This window comes from Python bivittatus, unplaced genomic scaffold (genome assembly GCF_059951505.1).
Source record: "Python bivittatus isolate LINGU-HERP-01145 unplaced genomic scaffold, Pbiv_v1 ctg000650_np1212, whole genome shotgun sequence".
NCBI classification, from domain to species: domain Eukaryota; kingdom Metazoa; phylum Chordata; class Lepidosauria; order Squamata; family Pythonidae; genus Python; species Python bivittatus.
Genome location: NW_028277093.1, coordinates 1237373 through 1264737, shown reverse-complemented (window position 1 = coordinate 1264737; position 27365 = coordinate 1237373). Strand labels below are relative to the sequence as shown.

The 27365-nt window shown below is 42.2% G+C and overlaps 1 protein-coding gene across 9 annotated transcripts; it reads left to right on the top strand.

The window, feature by feature from the left end:
- The first annotated feature begins 20 nt into the window (after positions 1–20).
- LOC103059796 (uncharacterized) lies at positions 21–26409 on the top strand. Of its 9 annotated transcripts, XM_088151250.1 has the most exons (8): positions 17928–18143; positions 19003–19606; positions 19916–20030; positions 20158–20225; positions 22066–22195; positions 22883–23260; positions 23345–25024; positions 25949–26409. In XM_088151250.1, exons 2-8 carry the CDS (start codon positions 19073–19075, stop codon positions 26062–26064), a joined length of 3021 nt encoding a protein of 1006 aa, XP_088007376.1. In that variant the 5' UTR covers positions 17928–18143; positions 19003–19072; the 3' UTR covers positions 26065–26409. The 9 variants fall into 9 exon arrangements, with proteins under 9 accessions (XP_088007373.1, XP_088007375.1, XP_088007371.1 ...); XM_088151247.1 differs by lacking the exons at positions 17928–18143; positions 19003–19606; positions 19916–20030; ... (3 more) ...; positions 23345–25024; positions 25949–26409 and adding exons at positions 21–785; positions 6258–6856; positions 7165–7279; ... (2 more) ...; positions 9942–12083; positions 13010–13470; XM_088151249.1 differs by lacking the exons at positions 17928–18143; positions 19003–19606; positions 19916–20030; ... (3 more) ...; positions 23345–25024; positions 25949–26409 and adding exons at positions 5207–5364; positions 6258–6856; positions 7165–7279; ... (2 more) ...; positions 9942–12083; positions 13014–13470.
- The last annotated feature ends 956 nt before the right edge of the window (positions 26410–27365 follow it).

The window sequence follows — 27365 nt, the reverse complement described above, 5'->3', positions numbered from 1 at the left end:
CCGCGGGAAGGCCGAGCCTCCTCCTGCTGTGGCTGACTCTCGTGACGGAGCACTGCCAGGCCGGCCATGGCGTCCCTCCCTCTCCCTCCTCTAAGCCAGTGGATTCGGGAGGCCTCCGTCTGAGTCGCGTCCCAACAGTACCTCATTGCTCTGGACGTCAACGGGGGCTCAGCCCCGCTTCCCTCGGCAACGGTTCCTCCGTATTCCCATCAAGGGGGCCTCCCTTGCTCTCTGCCCCAGACTACCTCGCGAGGCGGCGGCTGTGGGGAAAGTGGTCCTGTTCTGTGCTCGGATCTAGTTTTGGAGGGATTCTGTGCCAACTCTGAGCGACCACATGGGTTGAAAATTAAGGTCCTGAATAAAGAGAAATAGAAGTGATTTTAAAAAATGTCCCCCAGCAGAAAAACTGCAGAAAGAAACAAAATTGCAAAAAAATTTACCTCAGAAATTGAAAGGTGGTGAAAAAATTAAGGTGGGAATGTGCTCGTCTCAATGAGTGAAAATTGGAATAGAAAAGACAAAAGAAAACGGAGAAATGGCAGCCAATATTGGAACATTAACAAACCTTATTTAATAAAGAAATGTGAGAGATACCCTACGAATAAACTAATTTAATAAAGGAACATGAGGAGAAATGTCCCTTCAAATGACAGATGAAATGAAGAGCTCCTCAGAAAATAGGAATGGCTGAAAAGGTGTTTTTTTTTTAAAAAAATGCTGAGTATTTAAAGTGGCCTAGAATATCTTGAGATCATGAAAGAACAAAGGGAGCTCAGAAAAATAAGGTACAAATTCTGTTTTAAATTTTTTTTAAAAAAGAAAGAAAAGAACTGTTGTAAAAGATCAATCAGTAAAGAGCAATTTCAAAAGTATTTATTCCTTTTGCAGCTTAAGTGGGGAATTTACGAGGAGAGTCTTAAGAACATGTCTTTTTCCTATGGACTTTCCAGAAAACCCTTAAAATGTGGTTTTGTCAGCAGGCGTGGGAATCACATGGCAATAGGGAGCCCGCAAAATGGCCTTATTGCATGTAAGATCTTGAAGGCACTCTCCCATGGCATTGTTTATATTTATTTTTAATGGTTTTTTAAGACTCCGTTTTTAATAGTTTTTGTTTCAAGTGTACGTCGCCCAGAGTCATATCCGTGAGATGGGCGGCTATGTAAATCCGATCAATCGATAAATAAACTTCATTCCTCATTTGATGATAGGAGTGTTGGCTGCTATGCATAGTTTCCTTATAACTTAAGTTATTGAGTTTGTATGCCAAGTCCAACCAGACTCCCAGTAGACTCAATTGACAAATATCAAGACAGTACTGCAATGTATCTTGATGTTAAAAAGAGGTTATTTGAGGAGTTAGACCAAGTCTAGATTATTTGAGGAAGAAAGTCAGATCGTTCTGGATCCACACAAATCTTCCTTTGCCCTCTTCTTCTCCGTAATCACAGGTTTTATGTTTGGCATATTCATTATGTTCTTGGAAACTCCCTTAGTCAAAGCCAACAACCGGGACCTCTCCTGTATCCTTCTAGTCTCCCTCCTGTTTGCTTTCTGTCCTCCTTCCTCTTCATTGGCCAGTCAAGCAAAGCTACTTGCCTTTTCCAACAATCTTCAGCATTGTTTTCTTTATTGCAGTCTCTTCTGTCTTGGCCAAGACAATTATGGTGGTGTTAGCCTTCTTGGCCACAAAACCAGGGAATACTCTCAGGAAATGGCTGGGAAAAGGTCTGTCCAACTCCATTGTCTTTTCTTGTTCTGTGATTCAAGTTCTTATCTGCTCCATTTGCCTGGGAGTTTCTGCTCCATTCCCTGAGTCTGACATGCACTCCCTGCCTGGAGAGATCATCTTGCAATGCAATGAAGGATCTTCTGCCATGTTTTATGGCACCCTTGGCTACATGGGATTCCTGGTTGCCATCTGCTTCACAGTGGCTGTCCTGGCCAGGAACCTCCCTGGGGCCTTCAACGAAGCCAAGCTGATCACTTTCAGCATGCTGATCTTCTGCAGTGTTTGAATCTCCTTTGTCCCCACCTAGGGCACCAAGGACAAGTACGTAGTGGCTATGCAGATCTTCTCCAATAGAGGCGAATATGTGTAGCTCAGGGCTGAACTATTTGTAAACCTTTGGACAGGGTCAATGCAAGAGACAAATCACATTGAAAATACTGGCTTGGAATGACTCATAAAACTGCCAAGGAAAGTAAAAAATATTTGCACCTGAAATCATTTTTAATCTTTCTAAAACCCATACTCATAATAAGGCTGTTTTATATGATTGGTCTTCTAATGTGGGTGTTTACTTTTCATTTACTTTTCTTTTAGAACAATTTTCCCCCTTTTGGAGCAAAACAGGATAATTTATTGGGAAAGTATTATGAAGTCAATAGGCTTTCTTCAGAGTAAAACTGCAATGGAAGAATCTGGTTTAAGAAAAACTCCAGTAAAGAGCAAACCTCTTGCTATTTCATTTCAATTTTTAATATTGGATTGCACTTTCAGAACATGTCATTTCTCAGTAAATGATTACTTAAAATCAACATAACTCTCTAACCAGATTTGTTAAAAATAACAGAAACATAATAGATTACATTTGAGTAAAATATTATTAATGCTAATGTGAAAGTATGTATTACACTACCCTTTCTCTGCGATCATATCCCTGGTGCATTCCTATGTATAAGCATTTTACTTATGGATGCTCATGAAAACCTTTAAGAGTTAAAAATTCCTTCCTTCCGTCTGTCCTTCCTTCCATCCTTCCTTCTGTCCTTTTGGCTCAAGGCTGGACTGTTGGAGAATGACAAATCATTGGCTCCTACCACACTCCATCCAAATTTCCTTGCCAAGTTTGAAGTTGCCCCCTGACCCCTGTCTCTACAAAAGAAGTTGAATCTTGGATGCTGGCCTTCCCTTCAGGGGATCCAGAATATTAAATTATTATTACTATTGGTTACACAGTCAGCCAGATGTTTAGACTGGGTCTGGCATTTCAATCCACCTATCGAGTCCTTCCCAAGGACCTGAGATAGGCAGTTGTTGTTATTTCATGGTGTTAAAGGTGTCGTCGCAGGATGGAAGCTGCTCCAAGTAAAGATGCCTTTTGCAATTTACTGATGATTTGGTGATTTTATCAATGCCAATAGTCTTCTAGTGGTGCTCCAGATGCTCTCATCATGTTCCAATGACCCATAGTCTCACTTCTCTGTAGCTCGCAGTGAGCTCTTCACATTCCCAGAATGCTCCAGTAGGCAGTTTTACTCAGACTTATCACCTTACTTCCCATGAAAGGATCCACACGGGGAAAACCATATAAATTCTTGCAGCATGAAAAGATTTTGTCACTGCCATCACCTTAGTTCCCATGAAAGCATTCACATGGGAGAAACTATAAAAATGCAAAAGAGGTTGGCAGGACCATCACTATGTTCAATCCCCTTTTCATCAAAAAGGTCCACTAAGGCTGAAATCATAAATCTCTGAGCTTAGTTAGAGCTTTAGGGATTTATGATAAAATATCAAAGGATACATAATGTTAGTCCAAATCTAATAGTATCCATGTTGGAGCAGAAACTAAATTTTCTCATTCACGACAAAACAAAGGGATAACTAGTGAAATTGCTCATTCTATTGGATGAAGGGACTGGGGAAGATAATGCTCCTATGAACAGAAGAAAACTAGGTGTTCTACTATTTCCATTCCAAACAGATATAAAAATTGCAAAAATTGCCAGAAGTGGAACAATTAAAAACTGCTGATCATTTTCAACATTGTTTTCTGCTTACTGCAATAAGAAGAGCGATGGTAAGGGAGATGGCATAATTCTATCCCCTTTGCTATTTACTTTCTCCACTTATACTATATTCTCTATCTCTCCTATACCAACGTTCACTGTCCTGAGGACAGTCTCCATAACACAGGAGGGCAACAAGATGCCTTTGTCGTAGCCGCATTAGGACACAGATCCTCACGGTTTGCTTCAGGAAGTCCATGTGTGCACACGCAGGGCCAGTGGGCTTAACAAAACATGCAGAGGCTCATTATTAATAATAAGCCAATGATCATTACTAATATCCCTAACGGCTAAGAAGGAAACAAAGGTAGCTTGTGCTGGAACTGAGACGTGCATTAAAAGGGCCATTCTCTTGGAACTTGGACCAATCAACCTATGCAACTGTTGCTGAAATGCATTCTGCGGATACCTTCTGTGGTGGTTGTGCCTCTTGGGGACAAAGATCCTAGACTGGCTTAAACCTCAAAAGCCCAGAAGGGTCTCCCCAACAGTTCCATGTAGATCCTAAAACGTTGGTAAGTGGAGAAATCCCATGAACGTGCATATAATAGATTTCTCTGGACAGATCTCTCTTCCACCATCACTACCTCAGCAAGGAGAACCATTGCAAAACAATGCATTCCCATAGAGATGTAACAGAAGAAGGCCGTGGTCAGTAGTGCTGAAAGCCACTGGGAATTCAAGGAGGGCTGCACACCCCCACTCCTGCTCTCTCCATAAGTTATCCATAAGTGCAACCAATGCCATTGCCATGCTGTATCTGAGCCAGAAACTGATTGCCAAAGAGCCAAATCATCTCCTTCCTCTAAGGCTCTCTGCAGTTGCAGAGCTTCAGCCCTCTCAGGCAAGCCAGGTCAGGAATTGGACACCACAAAGCCCATTGGAGCTCTACAATATTGTGGGGTATAAAGAACAGAATCTTAAAAGCCTGTCAGAGTTTCCTGCTGACCTCTTTTATGGGGTGCAGAATCAAGGCAGGATTATTTTCAGTCTCTTAAGTAAAAAGAATGCTGAATTCTATTTCCTGTCTATTCCTTTGCTGCTCCTGCTCCCTCTACACAGGGACACAACTTTCTCCAGAACCATTGATAAAAATGGAAGGTTGGAGACATTCTAAAGTTGTAGAAAGCAGCTGGATTGAGAAGACTTCCTGATCGGGGAACACAACAGCCTCCTTTCTCCTGGAAAATGCACTCTTTCTCCCTTCTTTCCATGAGCACCTGCATTGCACACAGAATCCACCAGGGGCTCCCTCCCCAAAGAGAAGGGAACTCCATGCACCTCAGCATTGGGCCACTGGAGGGCGACCTCCCACAGGTGGCTTTCCCGAGGAGGGTGGGAAGGGAGTGACATCACTGACTCTTGCTTTTCTAGGATGCTGCACTCTCTCTCTTTAACCCTTTGAGCTGCACAGGAGGCAAAAAGGCTGCAGGAAACCCTTGCAGGGAAGACATCCAGACCTGGCCCTCGGGGAGTGGGGGGCCTCTTCCCGTGCAAAGCGAGGCAGACGGTTCTAGTGCTGGAAAAGGAAGTGCCAAGTCCTCATCCGGGTTCAATCTTCTGAGTCCTGTGAGTGGGAGGGCCCAGATCCCATGTCCCCCTGCTACCCCTTTCCATGCACGTAACAGGCAGGGGGGGAAGCAGAGCTCCAGACCAAGCGTGTTGCCCCCAGGAACAAATCCAGGATCCCCGGGAAGGAAGAGGGGATCTGGGGGACCCCTTCACACCCCATTTCCTGGGGAAAGCCCCTGAGTGGGGGGAGAGGGAGAGTTTGCCTTGCAAATCTCAAGCAGGAAAGAAGAAAAGCTTTGCAAGGAAGGAGGTGCCAAAGATTGTGCCTGCATTCTCACTATGTGCTGATGAGGCTAAAATAGGGTTGGATCCTCTGCAGTTCAACATGTCTTAGGCGGGAGAGGGAACCAGGACATCATCTTAAGCTGTGTTTTATGTGAACGTGGCCCCAGTGGTTCGTTGACCTGTTTGGGCTTAGGGCATATTATATGAACCTGCCTGCGTGTCATAGTGTGACTTGAATCTTGAAAAGCAAACCCTGAAAAAAGGGAAATGAAATATCCAAGCCAGGGTCATTTCATTGGCATTTCATTTTATGTGAACTGAACTTTCATGGTTTCTTAACCTCTTTGGGGTTTGGCATGTGGTGTGAACCCTCCTTGTAGGTGAATGTAGAACTAGGTTTTCAAAAGGCAAGGCCTTCCTTGTGAGAAAAAAGAAATAGAAAATGCTCCAAAGTGCATCTATTCAGTGCTCCAAGTCCTCGGTGGAAGTTAATCCCATATTTTGCAGCACGCACACAGACAAACACACAGAGGATCTATCTGCTCAGTGCCACTGCAATTCTCTACCAGCTCAGAAAAATACTTCCTTCCATGGGGATGAGTGTTGTGCAATGGTTAAATCCACCACTTTCTAATTCTTGGAATTTATTTTCTTTTCTATCTCAGATACACAAACTGGAACCCATTTCTAAGACCTCGCATACAGACAAAATTATCTCTTGGGCAAAGAAGGCTGGATGGCCTGCTGTGGTTATTCCTACAGCTACAGGCCTATAAATGAAAAGGCATTTGGAGATCCACAAGATTCCTTGGATCCATTTGGAGTTGCTTTGCAGGACAGAGAAAGAATGGAGACACAAACTTTAGCAAGTGTGAGAACTGGAGAAGGCCCTTCTGCTGGTCAGCCTGGGAGCTGTAGGGAGATCTGTGCAAGAACTGGGCAGAAGATCTTGGAGGGGGAACCCATCGATTCAGAAAGTCAGCCCTGGAACTTCAGGAGCATCCAATACCAGGAGGCTAAGGATCCCCGAGGACTTTGCAGCCGACTCCACTACTTTTATAGTCGATGGTTCAGACCAGAAAAGCACACGAAAGCACAGATGCTGGACCTGGTTATTCTAGAGCAGTTCCTGGCCATTCTGCCCCTAAAGATGAAGAGCTGGGTGCGGGAGTGTGGAGCAGAGACCAGCTCACAGGCGGTGGCCCTGGTGGAAGGTTTCCTCCTGAGCCAGGCGGAGGAGCAGAAGGAGCAGGTTGAGTTGCAGGTGAGAGAACTTCATCTTGGAAGCCCAGAAGGGGTTTGAATGGAATAAACAATGTGTTTGAATTCTTAACCCCTCCCTATCAGAGTTTCCTGGCATTCATAATATGTGGAGATGTTTCACTAATTCTTCTGGATGTTGTTCCGTTATCCATTCTAGAAGATAGATTTGGGATAGCCATTCATTTCTGACTTTCCAGCCTCACTGATGGACACTGGGGGCTTTGAAGTTGTGTTCAGAGAACAAGAATCCACTCCATGTAGTGTGATGTCTGTTAACTCTTCCTCTTTTCTCTTGCCTACTATTTCAAGTCCTTTGCTGCCGAGGTCAGAGATTCTGAGGGAAGGAGGAATCGCTCAAATCCCCCTCAGGAGCAGTTCTTCAGGAGGATCTCTCAGGAAGATCTGAGTCAGGACACCTCAGGAGGTAATCGAAGGTCCTCCCTTTCCCCAGAGAGATTCCAGCTGTCTCATCTTCTCGATGTCTTTTCTTCTGTAGAATACCTCCTCTTATTTTATTAATTAAGCAGTTTAAAATTCTGTCTCCCTCACAGGGAAGAATAAAACGAAATTGTCTCCTTCTTATGGTGGAGCTGAAACAGTGGTTGAACCTCCAACTCAGGTAAGGGTTTTATTCATTAGATTTGTATTCTCTCTTTCCTTCAGGAAGTCAAGCTGGTGTACATAGCACTCTCTCCTTCCATTTTTCCCTCTAGTTTGATAAAGTTATCACAGTGGTAACAACTGTTAAATACAGAGCCATTCTTTTTGTAATTCTTTGACTTGGAATTGGGCAAGGCTGCTCAAAAATAACTAAATACATTGGCACATTACCATTTTTAAATAGCCTTATTTACAACCAGTGATAAGAACAATAAGCCTATCAGATTAAAATATAAGGCAGACTATTAAAATCTAATGAAGGTGGTCATATAGAAAAGTAAGTAAAACTTTGTTCTGAAAGGAACGTTTCTAATCCTCTGATTTGTGCCTGGATTTGGAAGCCAAACAATCCAGCTTTGCAAAGGCTAAGAAATGTCCTTCCCAGGAAATTTTCTCTGCTTTCTTATCTCCCGTTCAGCCAGTGCCTCGGACTACTAGCAGCCTCCTTGCAATCTGAGGAGGAACCGTACCTGGGTTGCGTGTCTCTGGATATTGATGGCCCCCCACCCAATCCCTGGCTATGCTCTCCCAGCACTTTCATGAAGGTGTTGAGCATGGACAGGATTGGTTCTTCTGGGGACACCATAAGCCATTTGCTGAAATGCTAGAAAGGATCCCCTCCTCCAAATTTCCTTCTGCAAACACAGGAAAGATTGGAGTCACTGATAGGCGGGGTTTCCAAGGCCCATCTCCCTGTTGATTCTTTTCTGATGCTGAGAGTCTTTTGATGATGGATGGATGGATGGATGGATGATGATAGATAGATAGAGATAGACGGACGGATGGTGATGGATGGATGGATGGATGGATGGATAGATAGATAGATAGATAGATAGATAGATAGATAGATAGATAGATAGATAGATAGATAGATAGATAGATGGATGGATGGATGGATGGATGGATGGATGGATAGATGGATGGATGGATGGATGATACATAGATGATACACAGATGATACAGATAGATCCAGAAGGAAAATGGGTTCATTCAATCTTCCATCATTTGGTGGAAAAGATGGTGATCAGAAAAGGATTACATTCTAAAAAACAAAACAAAAAAACTATAACTGATATACAGTAACAAAGGAATGATGTTTTCAAGCTGTTCGTGTTCACAGTGAGAACATGTAAATAAAAAACAAAAATGTATGGCAGCAACTGCATTACATGGGTAGTGATTGTCCACAACACATAGCCTTCAAATACATCCTATTTCTTCGATAATTATGTCTCCTACTAAACACAGTAGCTATTACTGTGCTATTTGTCATTTGCCTTATAAACAGATACCGTGTTTTAGAAAACGACTGTCACTGCTAACCCTAACCAAAGGAAGGGACCTACAGTGTTAGTTCACCCATTGCTACAGAAAATGCACCCTGACTGAAATATGGATAGAAACTGAAATCAACCAAGTTGATCAAACCTGCCTGAAATATTTGTTTCAGTCAAAGGCTTTTGGTTCAGTCCATTTTCTCACCTAAACCTTGGAATTTTACCACGCAGAGCCATTTAACTTAGTTCATATCTTTGCTTTGGGAATTTGTAAACAATAGGACAGATCTTGCAACCCTCCTGGGCTTCTTCTGTTCTTTTTTCCTTGTCCAGGAGGGTCTTGTCTCCTTCGAGGACGTGGCTGTGTATTTCTCCAAGGAGGAGTGGTCTCAGCTGGAGCCTCACCAGAAAGCACTGCATTGGGAAGTCATGCTGGAAAATTATAGGACCGTGGCCTTTCTGGGTAAGGGTTTGCTACTCCCCAATCAGAGAGTCCAGGAAGACATTTTGTAGTCAGATGCCATCAGCTATTTCTTTTTTTATTATTATTATTGTTATTTTATTAAATAAATTTTATCAGAGTGAAAACAATACAAGTTTTGAAGAGGAAACAGAGAAGATAGGGTAAAGTAAGCGAATAAGAAAAAGTAAATAAGTAAATAAAGAAAGAACTAAAGAGAAAAGGAAGAAGGAAAAGAAAAAGTAATAAAGAAGTGGTTTCTGAGTTATAAATGGAATTATATTTTAGCCTCTCTGTCTGTTACATCATGGTTTCCTTCTTTCCATAATTTATCCTTTCTAATCTTCAAACTCATAGATCACAAGCAATCCAACATTTTGCAGCTTTTTTAGAAGTCTACAAGCATGATAAAAAGTTTCTTCATGTTATCCACATTTCCAACGTAAATTTGAAGTGTCTTTATACATTTTTGATCATTTTTTTGCTGTCATATATAGCAAAAGTACATCATTTTATAAAAGTTATCTTTTAGATTATAACAATGTAATTTTCAGTCGTTTCAACCACATATTGTCCCATGGTTCCATCTGTTTATTATGCCCAAAGTCCTTGGCCCCTTTTATCATATTTTCCTTAACCTGTTTATATATTTTAGCAATTATCATTTTCATTTCTCTTTTCCTTTGAAGGTAATGATGGGCAGGAGAATAAAGATTCCAGGGAACTACTCCAAATGATCAGGCATGGAGACAAAATGGAGAAGCCTGCAATTCAAACAGAAGTACAAAGGCATGAGAGAAACCAGTCAAATAAGTGGAAGAAGGAAAGCTCATCTTCCATTGATGCTCAGATGCAAGACTTTGTTGCCCCAAAAGGAAAAATAAAGAAAAAATACACTGGGAAAACTGTAAACCTGTTCAAAGATAAAATAGATGTAAATGAACACTATCCAACCCAAAGCAAAGGAGAAGATTTTATATGCAGAAACAATAGAAAAAGTTACAATTGGACTTTCAGTCTTTCTCATGAAAATGGGTCCCTTACATCTCATAAAAGGATCCACACAGGTGAGAAGCCATATAAATGTTTGGAATGTGGAAAGAGCTTCAGAACAGGCAGTCAAGTTACTTCCCATAACTGGATCCACACAGGGGAGAAACCATATAAATGTATGGAGTGCGGGAAAAGGTTCACTGAAGGCCGTTCCCTTACATCTCATAAAAGGATCCACACAGGAGAAAAGCCATATATGTGTTTGGAATGTGGAAAGAGCTTCAGAACGAGCAGTCAAGTTACTTCCCATAAAAGGATCCATACAGGAGAGAAACCATATAAATGCAGAGAATGTGGAAAGACCTTTACTCATAGCAGTCAACTTACTTCCCATAAAAGGATTCACACAGGAGAGAAGCCATATAAATGTTTGGAATGTGGAAAGAGCTTCAGAACGAGCAGTCAAGTTACTTCCCATAAAAGGATCCACACAGGGGAGAAGCCATATAAATGCAGAGAGTGTGGAAAGGTCTTCAGTCGAAGGAGTTCCTTTACTTCCCATAAATGGATCCACGGAGGGGAGAAGCCATATAAATGCATGGAGTGTGGAAAGGGCTTCTGTAAAAATGCATCCCTTATGAGACATAAAAAAATCCACACAGGGGAGGCACCATATAAATGTATGGAGTGTGGAAAGGGCTTCAGTCAAAGGAGCTGCTTTACTTCCCATAAAAGGATCCACACAGGGGAGGCACCATATAAATGTACGGACTGTGGAAAGGGCTTCAGTCGAAGGAGTTCATTTATTTTCCATAAAAGGATCCACACAGGAGAGAAGCCACATAAATGTGTAGAATGTGGGAAGTGCTTTAGCATGATTAGCTCTCTTACGTGCCATAAAAGGATCCACACAGGAGAGAAACCATATAAATGCATGGAGTGTGGAAAGAGCTTCCGTGAAAATGGCTTCCTTCTGAGACATAAAAGGATCCATGCAGGGGAGAAGCCATATAAATGCAGAGAATGTGGAAAGAGCTTCAGTCGAAGGAGTTCCTTTACTTTCCATAAAAGGATCCACACAGGGGAAAAGCCATATAAATGTATGGAATGTGGAAAGAGCTTTAGTCAAAGGAGTTCCTTTACTTTCCATAACAGAATCCACACAGGAGAGAAGCCATATAAATGTGTAGAATGTGGAAAGTGCTTTACCATGATTAGCTCTCTTACCTGCCATAAAAGGATCCACACAGGAGAGAAACCATATAAATGCATGGAATGTGGAAAGGACTTCTCTGAAAATGGGTCCCTTATGAGACATAAAAGGATCCACACCGGGGAGAAACCATATAAATGTGGAGAGTGTGGAAAGGGCTTTACTAATAGCAGTAATCTTACATCACATAAAAGGATCCACACAGGGGAGAAGCCATATAAATGTGTGGAGTGTGGAAAGAGCTTCAGTCATAGTGGTTCCCTTACTTCCCATAACTGGATCCACACAGGGGAGAAGCCATATAAATGCATGGAGTGTGGAAAGAGTTTCAGCCAACACAGTAAACTTACTTCCCATAAAAGAGTCCACACAGGGGAGAAACCATATAAATGCATGGAGTGTGGAAAGAGCTTCCGTGAAAATGGGTCCCTTGTGAGACATAAAAGGATCCATGCAGGGGAGAAGCCATATAAATGTGCAGAGTGTGCAAAGAGCTTCAGTCGAAGGAGTTCCTTTACTTCCCATAAAAAGATCCATACAGGGGAGAAGCCATATAAATCTGTGCAGTGTGGAAAGAACTTCAGAAGGAGCAATGACGTAACTTCCCATACAGAGATCCATTTGGGTGAGAATCCATGTAAATTCTGGATTTAGTTGGTTAAATTTATGCATTTCCTATTAATGTATACTGAATTAGGAAGAAAAGTTTCCTTGAGTCTGACCCTCACAATTGGCAGCCCCAGATTGATGAATTTATCAATGAAGGAAAAAAACCCGATGGGCACATGCCGTTTTAAGTATGAACTCTAGATTTTTGAAGGTACTGTCAACTGAAGGTGCCCAACACTATTGCACATCAATAAGAGATTTTTTTCAGAAATTAAATTTATTCCAGTTTCCAGTTGGGGATCAAATCCAAGAAAATGTCATTTTAGGCATCTCAGATTCTGGGCTATGCAATTTTATGAAGATGTTGTCTTTATTGTGTTTGCACAAGTGAGCTTCCTATTCCCCAATTGTTTGTTCTTCCCACTTGATCATGGTTCTGGGAGACATGTGAATTAACAGGCAGACATTTAACAGGTGCTGCTTCCCCAGGCAGTAGAACGAACTGAACCTCCCTGGTGCATCTCTTCAAGACAGAGCTTTATTATATAAAACTGATAGAAATTCAACTGATCCACAATCACTTCCTATAGTATAGCTTTCCTACTTTTGCCTAGTCTTATTACAGTTGTTTTCCCCTCCCTTTCTCGTTCCTTAATACACTCACAGTTTATCAGAGGACCCTCCGCTTCTCTGTCCTCCCAAAAAGTTGGAAATGGTGCAGCAGAGAGATTCTGGGGTCTGAAGCACTATTATAATCCAAAGGGAATTCAAGTTCCCTCAAAGTATACAGAGAGAGATGGAGTGTGATATAGAATTGTCCCATTTAATAATTGTGATATTGAATTAGAAGTGAGAATTAAGAGGATTTTTGCTTTGAATTTCTCATGACTTTCTTTTCTTCTTTCTTTCTGTCTGTCTGTCCGTCCGTCCGTCCCTCCCAAGTTAGGGATACTCAGGAGAATGAGAATGAAAGAGACTGCATTATGCTGACATCGCAAATGATCAAGCAAGAAGGGAGACCTTTGGAAATCAGTGGGGACCAAAATAAAATAATATGAAATTAAGAAGAACTACTTCAGAAAACTACTTCAGTTCTTCCTGGCCAAACACAGAGAAATGAAAACGGGAACTGCCTCTGGGATGTCAAAATACCAAAAAATAATCAGACTGGCATCCATGCTGTAGAACTGAGACCCAAGTCAACCATATCAATGTAGAGTGTGTGGAAAGAGCTTCCGGATGAAGAATTCCTCTCTCACAAAAGGAGCCAGAATGACAAGAAGCCCCTGAAATGCATGTGCAAAAGACTTTTCAAGCATTAGGGCCACATTTGCCTTTCTGTGGTGTGAGGAGGGCTAAGAAAAAGTCTAAATTTGATTGAAATAAAATTAATTAAATATCAATGGTGCGCTTACTTTCCAGGCATGTATTAAATTCTCTTTCTATTTACTAATTTACTTTTCTATTTAAAAATTAGTAACATGAAAAATGTTGGAAGGATTCAGGTGGGGGGCACCCTTCAGGGTTTCAGAGGCTGATGCTGGTTTGAAGGTGTTTATTCAAATACTGCCCACTGAGGGTTCTGGGTCACGCTGGAGAATAAAGAAATGGGCTGAAAAGAACAGAGACGTGAACTCCATTCTTTTAAAATTGCTTTTTAAACACTATTTTCCCTCCATTTAAATTCTTTGTTTGGTTCACTGTAGCTAAATCTCTTTTTTTCTTGCATTGTCAGCTCCAAAAGCAGAGGAATCTCTTCACACCAGTGGAGTCTTCAGCTCTTTTGGCTACAGCAAAATCCGTACTTCCCTTTTCTCTGTTTATTCATGATCTAAAGATATTCCCGTGGCCTTAAATTCTCCAAAGGCCTTAAGCTTCCTTCTCATATTTCCTATAGGAGAAGGAAATGAAACTCTTCCCCTGCATGCAGGAAATCAAACCTTCCCACTTGTCTCACCCTGCCATTCAATCTTTCCACATCAAGGTAAGAGGTGAAAATTTCAGTTAGAATAGGCTCACCCAAAAGATTAAAACGTGGCAGGAAGAGTAAAAAATTCCTTGAACCTAGCTGAAAAGTTCTCCTTAATCAAGTAGCAGTAGATCCGGCAGGAAGAGCTAAGATTCCTTGAACTTAGCCAAAACCTTCATCAAATAACGAAAGACTTCAATCCAGCAGCGCTGAGGCGAATACCTTAGTTCCACACCGATCAGGCAGTGTCAGACAGGCCAAGACAGGACGCCTGATTGGAGGAAACCAGCTCAGCGGTGCCGGATCTCAAAGCGCCCCCTCTTGGAACTCCGGCTAATTACACTTTCTAAGAGTTCTAGGGGGCCGGCCTCTTTTCCTGCCTTTTAAGGAACGACAGCACCATCTTCTCCATAGAAAGCGCTCTTTGGGAATTCTTGTTCATGGCCACCTTTGAGACCTGATTCTGTGTTCTGTGCTCTCGGAAAGATCCTCATGTCTTTCCTTGGTTTGGTCCGAATCCTTAGGAGGGCTAATGGTAGGCACTTAGTCCATGGCAACTTAGTTTGTAACTTTTAGACAAAACCTGTTTAATTGTGGCATTGGCCCGTTCTACTTTTCCCACACTGGCTGGGTGCCAAGGGGCGTGGTAATCCCAATTAATTTCTAAGGCCTTCATTAGCCTTTGGACTATCTTAGCAGTGAAGTGGGTCCCGGAATCGCTATCTATGTTTTCCACAATTTCATACCTTGGAAGGATGTTTTCTAAAAGAATTTTACAAGTATGTGTTTGCATTTGCTTTAACACATGGGAAGGCTTCTACCCATCCTGTCAAATGATCTATAATTACTAACAAGTATTTTACTTTCCCCACTAGAGGGAGCTCAATGTAGTCCACTTGAATACTTTGAAACGGGCGGAGAGCTAATGGTCACCCCCCTTGTTCTCTTTTTCTTAACACTTGCTTATTAACTTTCTTGCAGATTAAGCACCTATCTCATACTTGCTTGGCTATGGTATACAATCCTATACATCCATACTGGTTCAAGAATCCATCAGCCAGGGCTTGAGTTCCCCAATGGCTACCTTGGTATAAGATGTTCAGTACTGGTTAGGGCTGAATTTAGCATTTGTCTTCCATCTGGCAAGATCCACTTGCCATTAACTTCAACTGCTCCCAGCTTTGGCAAATCAGCCTTTTCTTTTTCAGTGAAAACTGGATTCAGTTCCTTCTCTAGAGTGGATACCAATAATCTAACTACCTCAGCGTGTTCTCCTTCAGCTGCCCCTTTTGCTTCCTCATCAGCCAAAGCATTCCCTCTGGCTTCCTTACTGTTATTCCTCTGGTGGTCTCCTACGTGTAAAATGGCCAGCTCACGAGGCAACTGGGCACCCTCCAGAGCTTCCTTAACTAATTCTTCATGCATCAGTTTCTTTCCCTTGCTATTTATCAACCCTCTTTCAAACCAGATCTTCCCAAATGTGTGTAAAATCCCATACGCGTACTTTGAATTGGTGTGGATATTTCCAGACCTATTTTGTAACAGTCTCAAGGTTTGTCTTAGAGCATACAGTTTGCACGTCTGGGCAGACCAGTCTAAAGGCAACCTCCCTGCCTCCAGCAGCACATTCGTGTCTCCATCTATTACAGCATCCCAGTTCAACCTTTTTCCTTCCACCTCTCTAGAAGACCCATCTATGAAAATATTCTTTGCTTTATCCATGGGTGTATCCTTTAAATCAGGTCAGATTTTGATTTGGAGATCTATTAATTCCAGGCAGTTGTGCTCAGGTGGTTCAGCCCCATCCCAGCCACGACTCAGAAATTCAGCTGGGTTTATGTTGTGATCTATGGTTAATACTAAATCAGGCTATTCTATTAAGACAGCTTCATATTTCAAAATGTGGGAATCGGTGAGCCATCTGCCTGCCCTTTGATTTAAAATCGTTCTTACTTGATGAGGGGTGCTTACTACCAAGGCCCCCCCAAAGGTTAACTTTTTACTTTCCTGGACCAGCAGAGCAGTGGCAGCCACAGCTTGAACACATACTGGCCAGCCCCTGGTCACAGGGTCCATAATTTTAGACAAAAATGCCACAGGTTTCTTTCTCCCTGCCCAGTTTTGAGCCAATACCCACTGTGCTGCACCATCCTCCACGTTGACAAGTAGATGGAAGGGTCGTTCTAAATCTGGCAGGCTCAAAACAGGGGCAGTAGACAAAGCCTTTTTAAGTTCCTCAAAGTTCCTGGGTCAGTCTCTTCCTCAGGACTCCAGTGAGGAGTCAGCAGATGAGCTGTCCCTGTTGGACCCTCAGGAGGCTGAGGAAGAAGTGGCAACAGAAGCACTTCAGCCTCGCAGCCTATCCCCAGCTTTCAGCCAGCATCCAGCTGAATCTACTCAAACCCTCAGGTCTCCAGAATCACCTGTGCGAAGATGCAGGCATCGGCTGAGGGCTGACTTACAGGAAAGGCAACGTACTGCTAGACTTTCTAATAACTTTAGACAATCTAAAGTTGTAGATCATTGACTATGCAAAAGCCTTTGATTGTGTGGATCACAACAAACTGTGGCAAATTCTTAAAGAGATGGGAGTACCAGACCACCTTACCTGTCTCCTGAGAAATCTGTATGCAGGCCAAGAAGCAACAGTCAGAACCGGTCATGGAACAACCGATTGGTTCAAAATAGGGAAAGGTGTACGACAAGGCTGTATACTGTCACCCTGCTTATTTAACCTATATGCAGAGTACATCATGAGAAATGCCAGGCTGGAAGAATCACAAGCCGGAATTAAGATTGCAGGGAGAATCATCAACAACCTCAGATATGCGGACGATACCACCCTAATGGCAGAAAGTGAAGAAGAACTAAAGAGCCTCTTGATGAGGGTGAAAGAGGAGAGTGCAAAAGCTGGCTTGAAACTCAACATTAAAAAAACTAAGATCATGGCATCTGGACCCATCAATTCCTGGCAAATAGAAGGGGTAGAAATAGAAGCAGTAACAGACTTCATTTATTTGGGCTCCAAGGTCACCGCAGACGGAGACTGCAGCCATGAAATTAAAAGACGCTTGCTCCTTGGGAGGAAAGCTATGGCAAGCCTAGATAGCATATTAAAAAGCAGAGACGTCACCTTGCCAACAAAGATCCGCATAGTCAAAGCTATGGTTTTTCCAGTAGTAATGTATGGCTGTGAGAGCTGGACCATAAAGAAGGCCGAGCGCCGAAGAATTGATGCCTTTGAACTGTGGTGCTGGAGAAGACTCTTGAGAGTCCCCTGGACTGCTAGGAGGTCAAACCAGTCAATCTTAAAGGAAATCAACCCTGATTGCTCATTGGAAGGATCGATAATGAAGCTCAAGCTCAGATACTTTGGTCACCTAATGCGAAGAGAGATCTCTTTGGAGAAGACACTGATGCTGGGAAAGATTGAAGGCAAAAGGAGAAGAGGACGGCAGAGGATGAGATGGTTAGATAGCATCACTAAAGCAATGAGCATGAAACTGAGCAAACTCAGGGAGGCAGTGAAGGACAGGAAGGCCTGGCGCAATATGGTTCATGGGGTCACGAAGAGTCGGACACGACTTAACGACTAAACAACAAAAGTTGTAGAAAGCAGCTGGATTGAGAAGACTTCCTGATGGGGGAACGCAACAGCCTCCTTTCTCCTGGAAAATGCACTCTTTCTCCCCTCTTTGCATGAGAGCCTGCATTGCACACAGAATCCACCAGGGGCTCCCTCCCCAAAGAGAAGGGAACATCATGCGCTTCAGCATTGGGCCACCGGAGGGCGACTCCCACAGGTGGCTTTCCAGAGGAGGCTGGGAAGGTAGTGACATCACTGACTCTTGCTTCTCTAGGATGCTGCACTCTCTCTCTTTAACCCTTTGAGCTGCACAGGAGGCAAAAAGGCTGCAGGAAACCCTTGCAGGGAAGACATCCAGACCTGGCCCTCGGGGAGTGGGGGGCCTCTTCCCGTGCAAAGCGAGGCAGACGGTTCTAGTGCTGGAGAAGGAAGTGCCAAGTCCTCATCCGGGTTCAATCTTCTGAGTCCTGTGAGTGGGAGGGCCCAGATCCCATGTTCCCCTGCTGCCCATTTCCATGCAGGTAACAGACAAGGGGAAAAGCAGAGCTCCAGACCAACCGTGTTGCCCCCAGGAACAAATCCAGGATCCCCGGGAAGGAAGAGGGGATCTGGGGGACCCCTTCACACCCCATTTCCTGGGGAAAGCCCCTGAGTGGGGGGAGAGGGAGAGTTTGCCTTGCAAATCTCAAGCAGGAAAGAAGAAAAGCTTTGCAAGGAAGGAGGTGCCAAAGATTGTGCCTGCATTCTCACTATGTGCTGATGAGGCTAAAATAGGGTTGGATCCTCTGCAGTTCAACATGTCTTAGGCGGGAGAGGGAACCAGGACATCATCTTAAGCTGTGTTTTATGTGAATGTGGCCCCAGTGGTTCATTGACCTGTTTGGGCTTAGGGCATATTGCATGACCCTGCCTGCGTGTCATAGTGTGACTTGGCTCTTAAAAAGCAAACCCTGCACGAAGGGAAGTGGAACATCCTAAGCCAGGGTCATTTCATTGGCATTTCATTTTATGTGAACTGAACTTTCATGGTTTGTTAACCTGTTTGGGTTTGGCATGTTATGTGAACCCTGCTTGTAGGTGAATGTAGATCTAGGTTTTTAAAAAGCAAACCATTCCTTGTGAGAAAAAAGAAATAGAAAATGCTCCAAAGTGCATCTATTCAGTGCTCCAAGTCCTCGGTGGAAGTCAATCCCATATTTTGCACCACACATACACACACACACACACACACACACACACACACAGAGGATCTATCTGTTCAATCCTACTGTAATTCTCTATGAGCTCAGAAAAATACTTCCTTCCATGGGGATGAGTGTTGTGCAATGGTTAAATCCAGCACTTTCTAATTCTTGGAATTTATTTTCTTTTCCATCTCAGATACACAAACTGGAAGCTATTTGTATGTCTCATGTACAGACAAAATTATCTTTTGGGCAAAGAGGGCTGAATGCCCTGCTGTGCTCATTCCTGTGGCTACAGGAACAGTCCTATGAATGAAAAGGTGTTTGGAGCTCCACAAGATTCCTTGGATCCATTTGGAATTGCATTACAAGACAGAGAAAGAATGGAGACACAACCTTTAGCAAGTGAGGGAACTGGAGAAGGCCCTTCTGCTGTTCAGCCTGGGAGCTGTAGGGAGATCTGCTCAACAACTGGGCAGAAGATCCTGGAGGAGGAAACCATTGATTCAGAAGGTCAGCCCTGGAACTTCAGGAGCATCCAATACCAGGAGGCTAAGGATCCCCGAGGACTTTGCAGCCGACTCCACTACTTTTGTAGTCGATGGTTCAGACCAGAAAAGCACACAAAGGCGCAGCTGCTGGACCTGGTTATTCTAGAGCAGTTCCTGGCCATTCTGCCCCTAAAGATGAAGAGCTGGGTGCGGGAGTGTGGAGCAGAGACCACCTCGCAGGCAGTGGCCCTGGTGGAAGGCTTCCTCCTGAGCCAGGCGGAGGAGCAGAAGGAACAGGTTGAGTTGCAGGTGAGAGACCTTCATCTTGGGAGCCCAGAAGGGGTTTGAATGGAATAAACAATGTGTTTGAATTCTTAACCCCTCCCTATCAGAGTTTCCTGGCATTCATAATATATGGAGATGTTTCACTAATTCTTGTAGGATGTTGTTCCGTTATCCATTCTAGAAGATAGATTTGGGATAGCCATTCATTTCTGACTTTCCAGCCTCACTGATGGACACTGGGGGCTTTGAAGTTGTGTTCAGAGAACAAGAATCCACTTCATGTAGTGTGATGTCCGTTAACTCTTCCTCTTTTCTCTTGCCTACTATTTCAAGTCCTTTGCTGCCGAGGTCAGAGATTCTGAGGGAAGGAGGAATCGCTCAAATCCCCCTCAGGAGCAGTTCTTCAGGAGGATCTCTCAGGAAGATCTGAGTCAGGACACCTCAGGAGGTAATCGAAGGTCCTCCCTTTCCCCAGAGAGATTCCAGCTGTCTCATCTTCTCGATGTCTTTTCTTCTGTAGAATACCTCCTCTTATTTTATTAATTAAGCAGTTTAAAATTCTGTCTCCCTCACAGGGAAGAATAAAACGAAATTGTCTCCTTCTTATGGGGGAGCTGAAACAGTGGTTGAACCTCCAACTCAGGTAAGAGTTTTATTTATTAGATTTGTATTTATTGATTAAATACAAATGAATAAATACAATGAATGAAATTAAATATAACTTTCATTCATGAAATTTATTCATTAGATTTGTATTCTCTCTTTCCTTCAGGAAGTCAAGTTGGTGTACATAGCACTCTCTCCTTCCATTTTTCCCTCTTGTTTGATAAAGTTATCACAGTGGTCTCAACTGTTAAATATAGAGCCATTCTTTTTGTAATTCTTTGACTTGGAATTGGGCAAGCCTGCTCAGAAATAACTAAATGCTCACACTGGCACATTACCATTTCTAAATAGACTTATTTACAACCAGTGATAAGAACAATAAGCCTATCAGATTAAAATATAAGGCAGACTATTAAAATCTAACGAAGGTGCTCATATAGAAAAGTCTCTAAGTAAAACATTGTTCTGAAAGGAACGTTTCTAATCCTCTGATTTGCGCCTGGATTTGGAAGCCAAACAATCCAGCTTTGCAAAGGCTAAGAAATGTCCTTCCCAGGAAATTTTCTCTGCTTTCTTATCCCCCGTTCAGCCAGTGCCTCAGACTACTAGCAGCCTCCTTGCAATCTGAGGAGGAACCATACCTGGGTTGCGTGTCTCTGGATATTGATGGCCCCCCACCCAATCCCTGGCTGTGCTCTCCCAGCACTTTCATGAAGGTGTTGGGCAGGATTGGTTCTTCTGGGGACACCATAAGCCATTTGCTGAAATGCTAGAAAGGATCCCCTCCTCCAAATTTCCTTCTGCAAACACAGGAAAGATTGGAGTCACTGATGGGTGGGGTTTCCAAGGCCCATCTCCCTGTTGATTCTTTTCTGATGCTGAGAGTCTTTTGATGATGGATGGATGGATGGATGGATGGATGGATGGATGGATGGATGATAGATAGATAGATAGATAGATAGATAGATAGATAGATAGATAGATAGATATAGACGGACGGACGGACGGACGGATGGTGATGGATGGATGGATGGATGGATGGATGGATGGATAGATAGATAGATAGATAGATAGATAGATAGATAGATGGATGGATGGATAGATAGATAGATAGATAGATAGATAGATAGATAGATGGATGGATGGATGGATGGATGGATGGATGGATGGATGGATGGATAGATGGATGGATGGATGGATGATACATAGATGATACACAGATGATACAGATAGATCCAGAAGGAAAATGGGTTCATTCAATCTTCCATCATTTGGTGGAAAAGATGGTGATCAGAAAAGGATTACATTCTAAAAAACAAAACAAAAAAACTATAACTGATATACAGTAACAAAGGAATGATGTTTTCAAGCTGTTCGTGTTCACAGTGAGAACATGTAAATAAAAAACAAAAATGTATGGCAGCAACTGCATTACATGGGTAGTGATTGTCCACAACACATAGCCTTCAAATACATCCTATTTCTTCGATAATTATGTCTCCTACTAAACACAGTAGCTATTACTGTGCTATTTGTCATTTGCCTTATAAACAGATACCGTGTTTTAGAAAACGACTGTCACTGCTAACCCTAACCAAAGGAAGGGACCTACAGTGTTAGTTCACCCATTGCTACAGAAAATGCACCCTGACTGAAATATGGATAGAAACTGAAATCAACCAAGTTGATCAAACCTGCCTGAAATATTTGTTTCAGTCAAAGGCTTTTGGTTCAGTCCATTTTCTCACCTAAACCTTGGAATTTTACCACGCAGAGCCATTTAACTTAGTTCATATCTTTGCTTTGGGAATTTGTAAACAATAGGACAGATCTTGCAACCCTCCTGGGCTTCTTCTGTTCTTTTTTTCCTTGTCCAGGAGGGTCTTGTCTCCTTCGAGGACGTGGCTGTGTATTTCTCCAAGGAGGAGTGGTCTCAGCTGGAGCCTCACCAGAAAGCACTGCATTGGGAAGTCATGCTGGAAAATTATAGGACCGTGGCCTTTCTGGGTAAGGGTTTGCTACTCCCCAATCAGAGAGTCCAGGAAGACATTTTGTAGTCAGATGCCATCAGCTATTTCTTTTTTTATTATTATTATTGTTATTTTATTAAATAAATTTTATCAGAGTGAAAACAATACAAGTTTTGAAGAGGAAACAGAGAAGATAGGGTAAAGTAAGCGAATAAGAAAAAAGTAAATAAGTAAATAAAGAAAGAACTAAAGAGAAAAGGAAGAAGGAAAAGAAAAAGTAATAAAGAAGTGGTTTCTGAGTTATAAATGGAATTATATTTTAGCCTCTCTGTCTGTTACATCATGGTTTCCTTCTTTCCATAATTTATCCTTTCTAATCTTCAAACTCATAGATCACAAGCAATCCAACATTTTGCAGCTTTTTTAGAAGTCTACAAGCATGATAAAAAGTTTCTTCATGTTATCCACATTTCCAACGTAAATTTGAAGTGTCTTTATACATTTTTGATCATTTTTTTGCTGTCATATATAGCAAAAGTACATCATTTTATAAAAGTTATCTTTTAGATTATAACAATGTAATTTTCAGTCGTTTCAACCACATATTGTCCCATGGTTCCATCTGTTTATTATGCCCAAAGTCCTTGGCCCCTTTTATCATATTTTCCTTAACCTGTTTATATATTTTAGCAATTATCATTTTCATTTCTCTTTTCCTTTGAAGGTAATGATGGGCAGGAGAATAAAGATTCCAGGGAACTACTCCAAATGATCAGGCATGGAGACAAAATGGAGAAGCCTGCAATTCAAACAGAAGTACAAAGGCATGAGAGAAACCAGTCAAATAAGTGGAAGAAGGAAAGCTCATCTTCCATTGATGCTCAGATGCAAGACTTTGTTGCCCCAAAAGGAAAAATAAAGAAAAAATACACTGGGAAAACTGTAAACCTGTTCAAAGATAAAATAGATGTAAATGAACACTATCCAACCCAAAGCAAAGGAGAAGATTTTATATGCAGAAACAATAGAAAAAGTTACAATTGGACTTTCAGTCTTTCTCATGAAAATGGGTCCCTTACATCTCATAAAAGGATCCACACAGGTGAGAAGCCATATAAATGTTTGGAATGTGGAAAGAGCTTCAGAACGAGCAGTCACGTTACTTCCCATAAAAGGATTCACACAGGGGAGAAGCCATATAAATGTTTGGAATGTGGAAAGAGCTTCAGAACGAGCAGTCACGTTACCTCCCATAAAAGGATCCACACAGGAGAGAAACCGTATAAATGCAGAGAATGTGGAAAGACCTTTACTCATAGCAGTCAACTTACTTCCCATAAAAGGATCCACACAGGGGAGAAGCCATATAAATGTTTGGAATGTGGAAAGAGCTTCAGAACGAGCAGTCATGTTACTTCCCATAAAAGGATCCACACAGGGGAGAAGCCACATAAATGCAGAGAGTGTGGAAAGGTCTTCAGTCGAAGAAGTTCCTTTACTTCCCATAAATGGATCCACAGAGAGGAGAAGCCATATAAATGCATGGAGTGTGGAAAGGGCTTCTGTAAAAATGCATCCCTTATGAGACATAAAAAAATCCACACAGGGGAGGCACCATATAAATGTATGGAGTGTGGAAAGGGCTTCAGTCGATGGAGTTCATTTACTTTCCATAAAAGGACCCATACAGGAGAGAAACCATATAAATGCATGGAGTGTGGAAAGACCTTCAGTGAAAATAGGTTCCTTCTGAGACATAAAAGGATCCATGCAGAGGAGAAGCCATATAAATGCAGAGAATGTGGAAAGAGCTTCAGTCAAAGGAGTTCCTTTACTTTCCATAAAAGGATCCACACAGGGGAAAAGCCATATAAATGTTTGGAATGTGGAAAGAGCTTCAGAACAAGCAGTCAAGTTACTTCCCATAACTGGATCCACACAGGGGAGAAGCCATATAAATGTATGGAGTGTGGGAAAAGGTTCACTGAAAGCCATTCCCTTACATCTCATAAAAGGATCCACACAGGAGAAAAGCCATATAAGTGTTTGGAATGTGGAAAGAGCTTCAGAACAAGCAGTCATGTTACTTCCCATAAAAGGATCCACACAGGAGAGAAACCATATAAATGCAGAGAATGTGGAAAGACCTTTACTCATAACAATCAACTTACTTCCCATAACTGGATCCACACAGGGGAGAAGCCATATCAATGTATGGAATGTGGGAAAAGGTTCACTGAAAGCTGTTCCCTTACATCTCATAAAAGGATCCACACAAAAGAAAAGCCATATAAGTGTTTGGAATGTGGAAAGAGCTTCAGAACAAGCAGTCATGTTACTTCCCATAAAAGGATCCACACAGGAGAGAAACCATATAAATGCATGGAATGTGGAAAGGACTTCTCTGAAAATGGGTCCCTTATGAGACATAAAAGGATCCACACCAGGGAGAAGCCATATAAATGTGGAGAGTGTGGAAAGGGCTTTAGTAATAGCAGTAATCTTACATCTCATAAACGGATCCACACAGGGGAGAAGCCATATAAATGCATGGAGTGTGGAAAGAGCTTCAGTCATAGTGTTTCCCTTACTTCCCATAACTGGATACACACAGGGGAGAAGCCATATAAATGCATGGAGTGTGGAAAGAGTTTCAGCCAACACAGTAAACTTACTTCCCATAAAAGAGTCCACACAGGGGAGAAACCATATAAATGCGTGGAGTGTGGAAAGAGCTTCTGTGAAAATGGGTCCCTTGTGAGACATAAAAGGATCCATACAGGAGAGAAGCCATATAAATCTGTGCAGTGTGGAAAGAACTTCAGAAGGAGCAATGACGTAACTTCCCATACAGAGATCCATTTGGGTGAGAATCCATGTAAATTCTGGATTTAGTTGGTTAAATTTATGCATTTCCTATTAATGTATACTGAATTAGGAAGAAAAGTTTCCTTGAGTCTGACCCTCACAATTGGCAGCCCCAGATTGATGAATTTATCAATGAAGGAAAAAAACCCGATGGGCACATGCCGTTTTAAGTATGAACTCTAGATTTTTGAAGGTACTGTCAACTGAAGGTGCCCAACACTATTGCACATCAATAAGAGATTTTTTTTTCAGAAATTAAATTTATTCCAGTTTCCAGTTGGGGATCAAATCCAAGAAAATGTCATTTTAGGCATCTCAGATTCTGGGCTATGCAATTTTATGAAGATGTTGTCTTTATTGTGTTTGCACAAGTGAGCTTCCTATTCCCCAATTGTTTGTTCTTCCCACTTGATCATGGTTCTGGGAGACATGTGAATTAACAGGCAGACATTTAACAGGTGCTGCTTCCCCAGGCAGTAGAACGAACTGAACCTCCCTGGTGCATCTCTTCAAGACAGAGCTTTATTATATAAAACTGATAGAAATTCAACTGATCCACAATCACTTCCTATAGTATAGCTTTCCTACTTTTGCCTAGTCTTATTACAGTTGTTTTCCCCTCCCTTTCTCGTTCCTTAATACACTCACAGTTTATCAGAGGACCCTCCGCTTCTCTGTCCTCCCAAAAAGTTGGAAATGGTGCAGCAGAGAGATTCTGGGGTCTGAAGCACTATTATAATCCAAAGGGAATTCAAGTTCCCTCAAAGTATACAGAGAGAGATGGAGTGTGATATAGAATTGTCCCATTTAATAATTGTGATATTGAATTAGAAGTGAGAATTAAGAGGATTTTTGCTTTGAATTTCTCATGACTTTCTTTTCTTCTTTCTTTCTGTCTGTCTGTCCGTCCGTCCCTCCCAAGTTAGGGATACTCAGGAGAATGAGAATGAAAGAGACTGCATTATGCTGACATCGCAAATGATCAAGCAAGAAGGGAGACCTTTGGAAATCAGTGGGGACCAAAATAAAATAATATGAAATTAAGAAGAACTACTTCAGAAAACTACTTCAGTTCTTCCTGGCCAAACACAGAGAAATGAAAACGGGAACTGCCTCTGGGATGTCAAAATACCAAAAAATAATCAGACTGGCATCCATGCTGTAGAACTGAGACCCAAGTCAACCATATCAATGTAGAGTGTGTGGAAAGAGCTTCCGGATGAAGAATTCCTCTCTCACAAAAGGAGCCAGAATGACAAGAAGCCCCTGAAATGCATGTGCAAAAGACTTTTCAAGCATTAGGGCCACATTTGCCTTTCTGTGGTGTGAGGAGGGCTAAGAAAAAGTCTAAATTTGATTGAAATAAAATTAATTAAATATCAATGGTGCGCTTACTTTCCAGGCATGTATTAAATTCTCTTTCTATTTACTAATTTACTTTTCTATTTAAAAATTAGTAACATGAAAAATGTTGGAAGGATTCAGGTGGGGGGCACCCTTCAGGGTTTCAGAGGCTGATGCTGGTTTGAAGGTGTTTATTCAAATACTGCCCACTGAGGGTTCTGGGTCACGCTGGAGAATAAAGAAATGGGCTGAAAAGAACAGAGACGTGAACTCCATTCTTTTAAAATTGCTTTTTAAACACTATTTTCCCTCCATTTAAATTCTTTGTTTGGTTCACTGTAGCTAAATCTCTTTTTTTCTTGCATTGTCAGCTCCAAAAGCAGAGGAATCTCTTCACACCAGTGGAGTCTTCAGCTCTTTTGGCTACAGCAAAATCCGTACTTCCCTTTTCTCTGTTTATTCATGATCTAAAGATATTCCCGTGGCCTTAAATTCTCCAAAGGCCTTAAGCTTCCTTCTCATATTTCCTATAGGAGAAGGAAATGAAACTCTTCCCCTGCATGCAGGAAATCAAACCTTCCCACTTGTCTCACCCTGCCATTCAATCTTTCCACATCAAGGTAAGAGGTGAAAATTTCAGTTAGAATAGGCTCACCCAAAAGATTAAAACGTGGCAGGAAGAGTAAAAAATTCCTTGAACCTAGCTGAAAAGTTCTCCTTAATCAAGTAGCAGTAGATCCGGCAGGAAGAGCTAAGATTCCTTGAACTTAGCCAAAACCTTCATCAAATAACGAAAGACTTCAATCCAGCAGCGCTGAGGCGAATACCTTAGTTCCACACCGATCAGGCAGTGTCAGACAGGCCAAGACAGGACGCCTGATTGGAGGAAACCAGCTCAGCGGTGCCGGATCTCAAAGCGCCCCCTCTTGGAACTCCGGCTAATTACACTTTCTAAGAGTTCTAGGGGGCCGGCCTCTTTTCCTGCCTTTTAAGGA

Bases quoted from the DNA above. Each gene is read 5' to 3' on its own strand.
- LOC103059796 (XM_088151244.1), top strand. From the start codon at position 19,073: ATGCCCTGCTGTGCTCATTCCTGTGGCTACAGGAACAGTCCTATGAAT. The intron at 20,031-20,157 runs GTAATCGAAGGT...TCTCCCTCACAG, and splicing joins GAGTCAGGACACCTCAGGAG to GGAAGAATAAAACGAAATTG. The intron at 22,196-22,882 runs GTAAGGGTTTGC...TTTCCTTTGAAG, and splicing joins TAGGACCGTGGCCTTTCTGG to GTAATGATGGGCAGGAGAAT.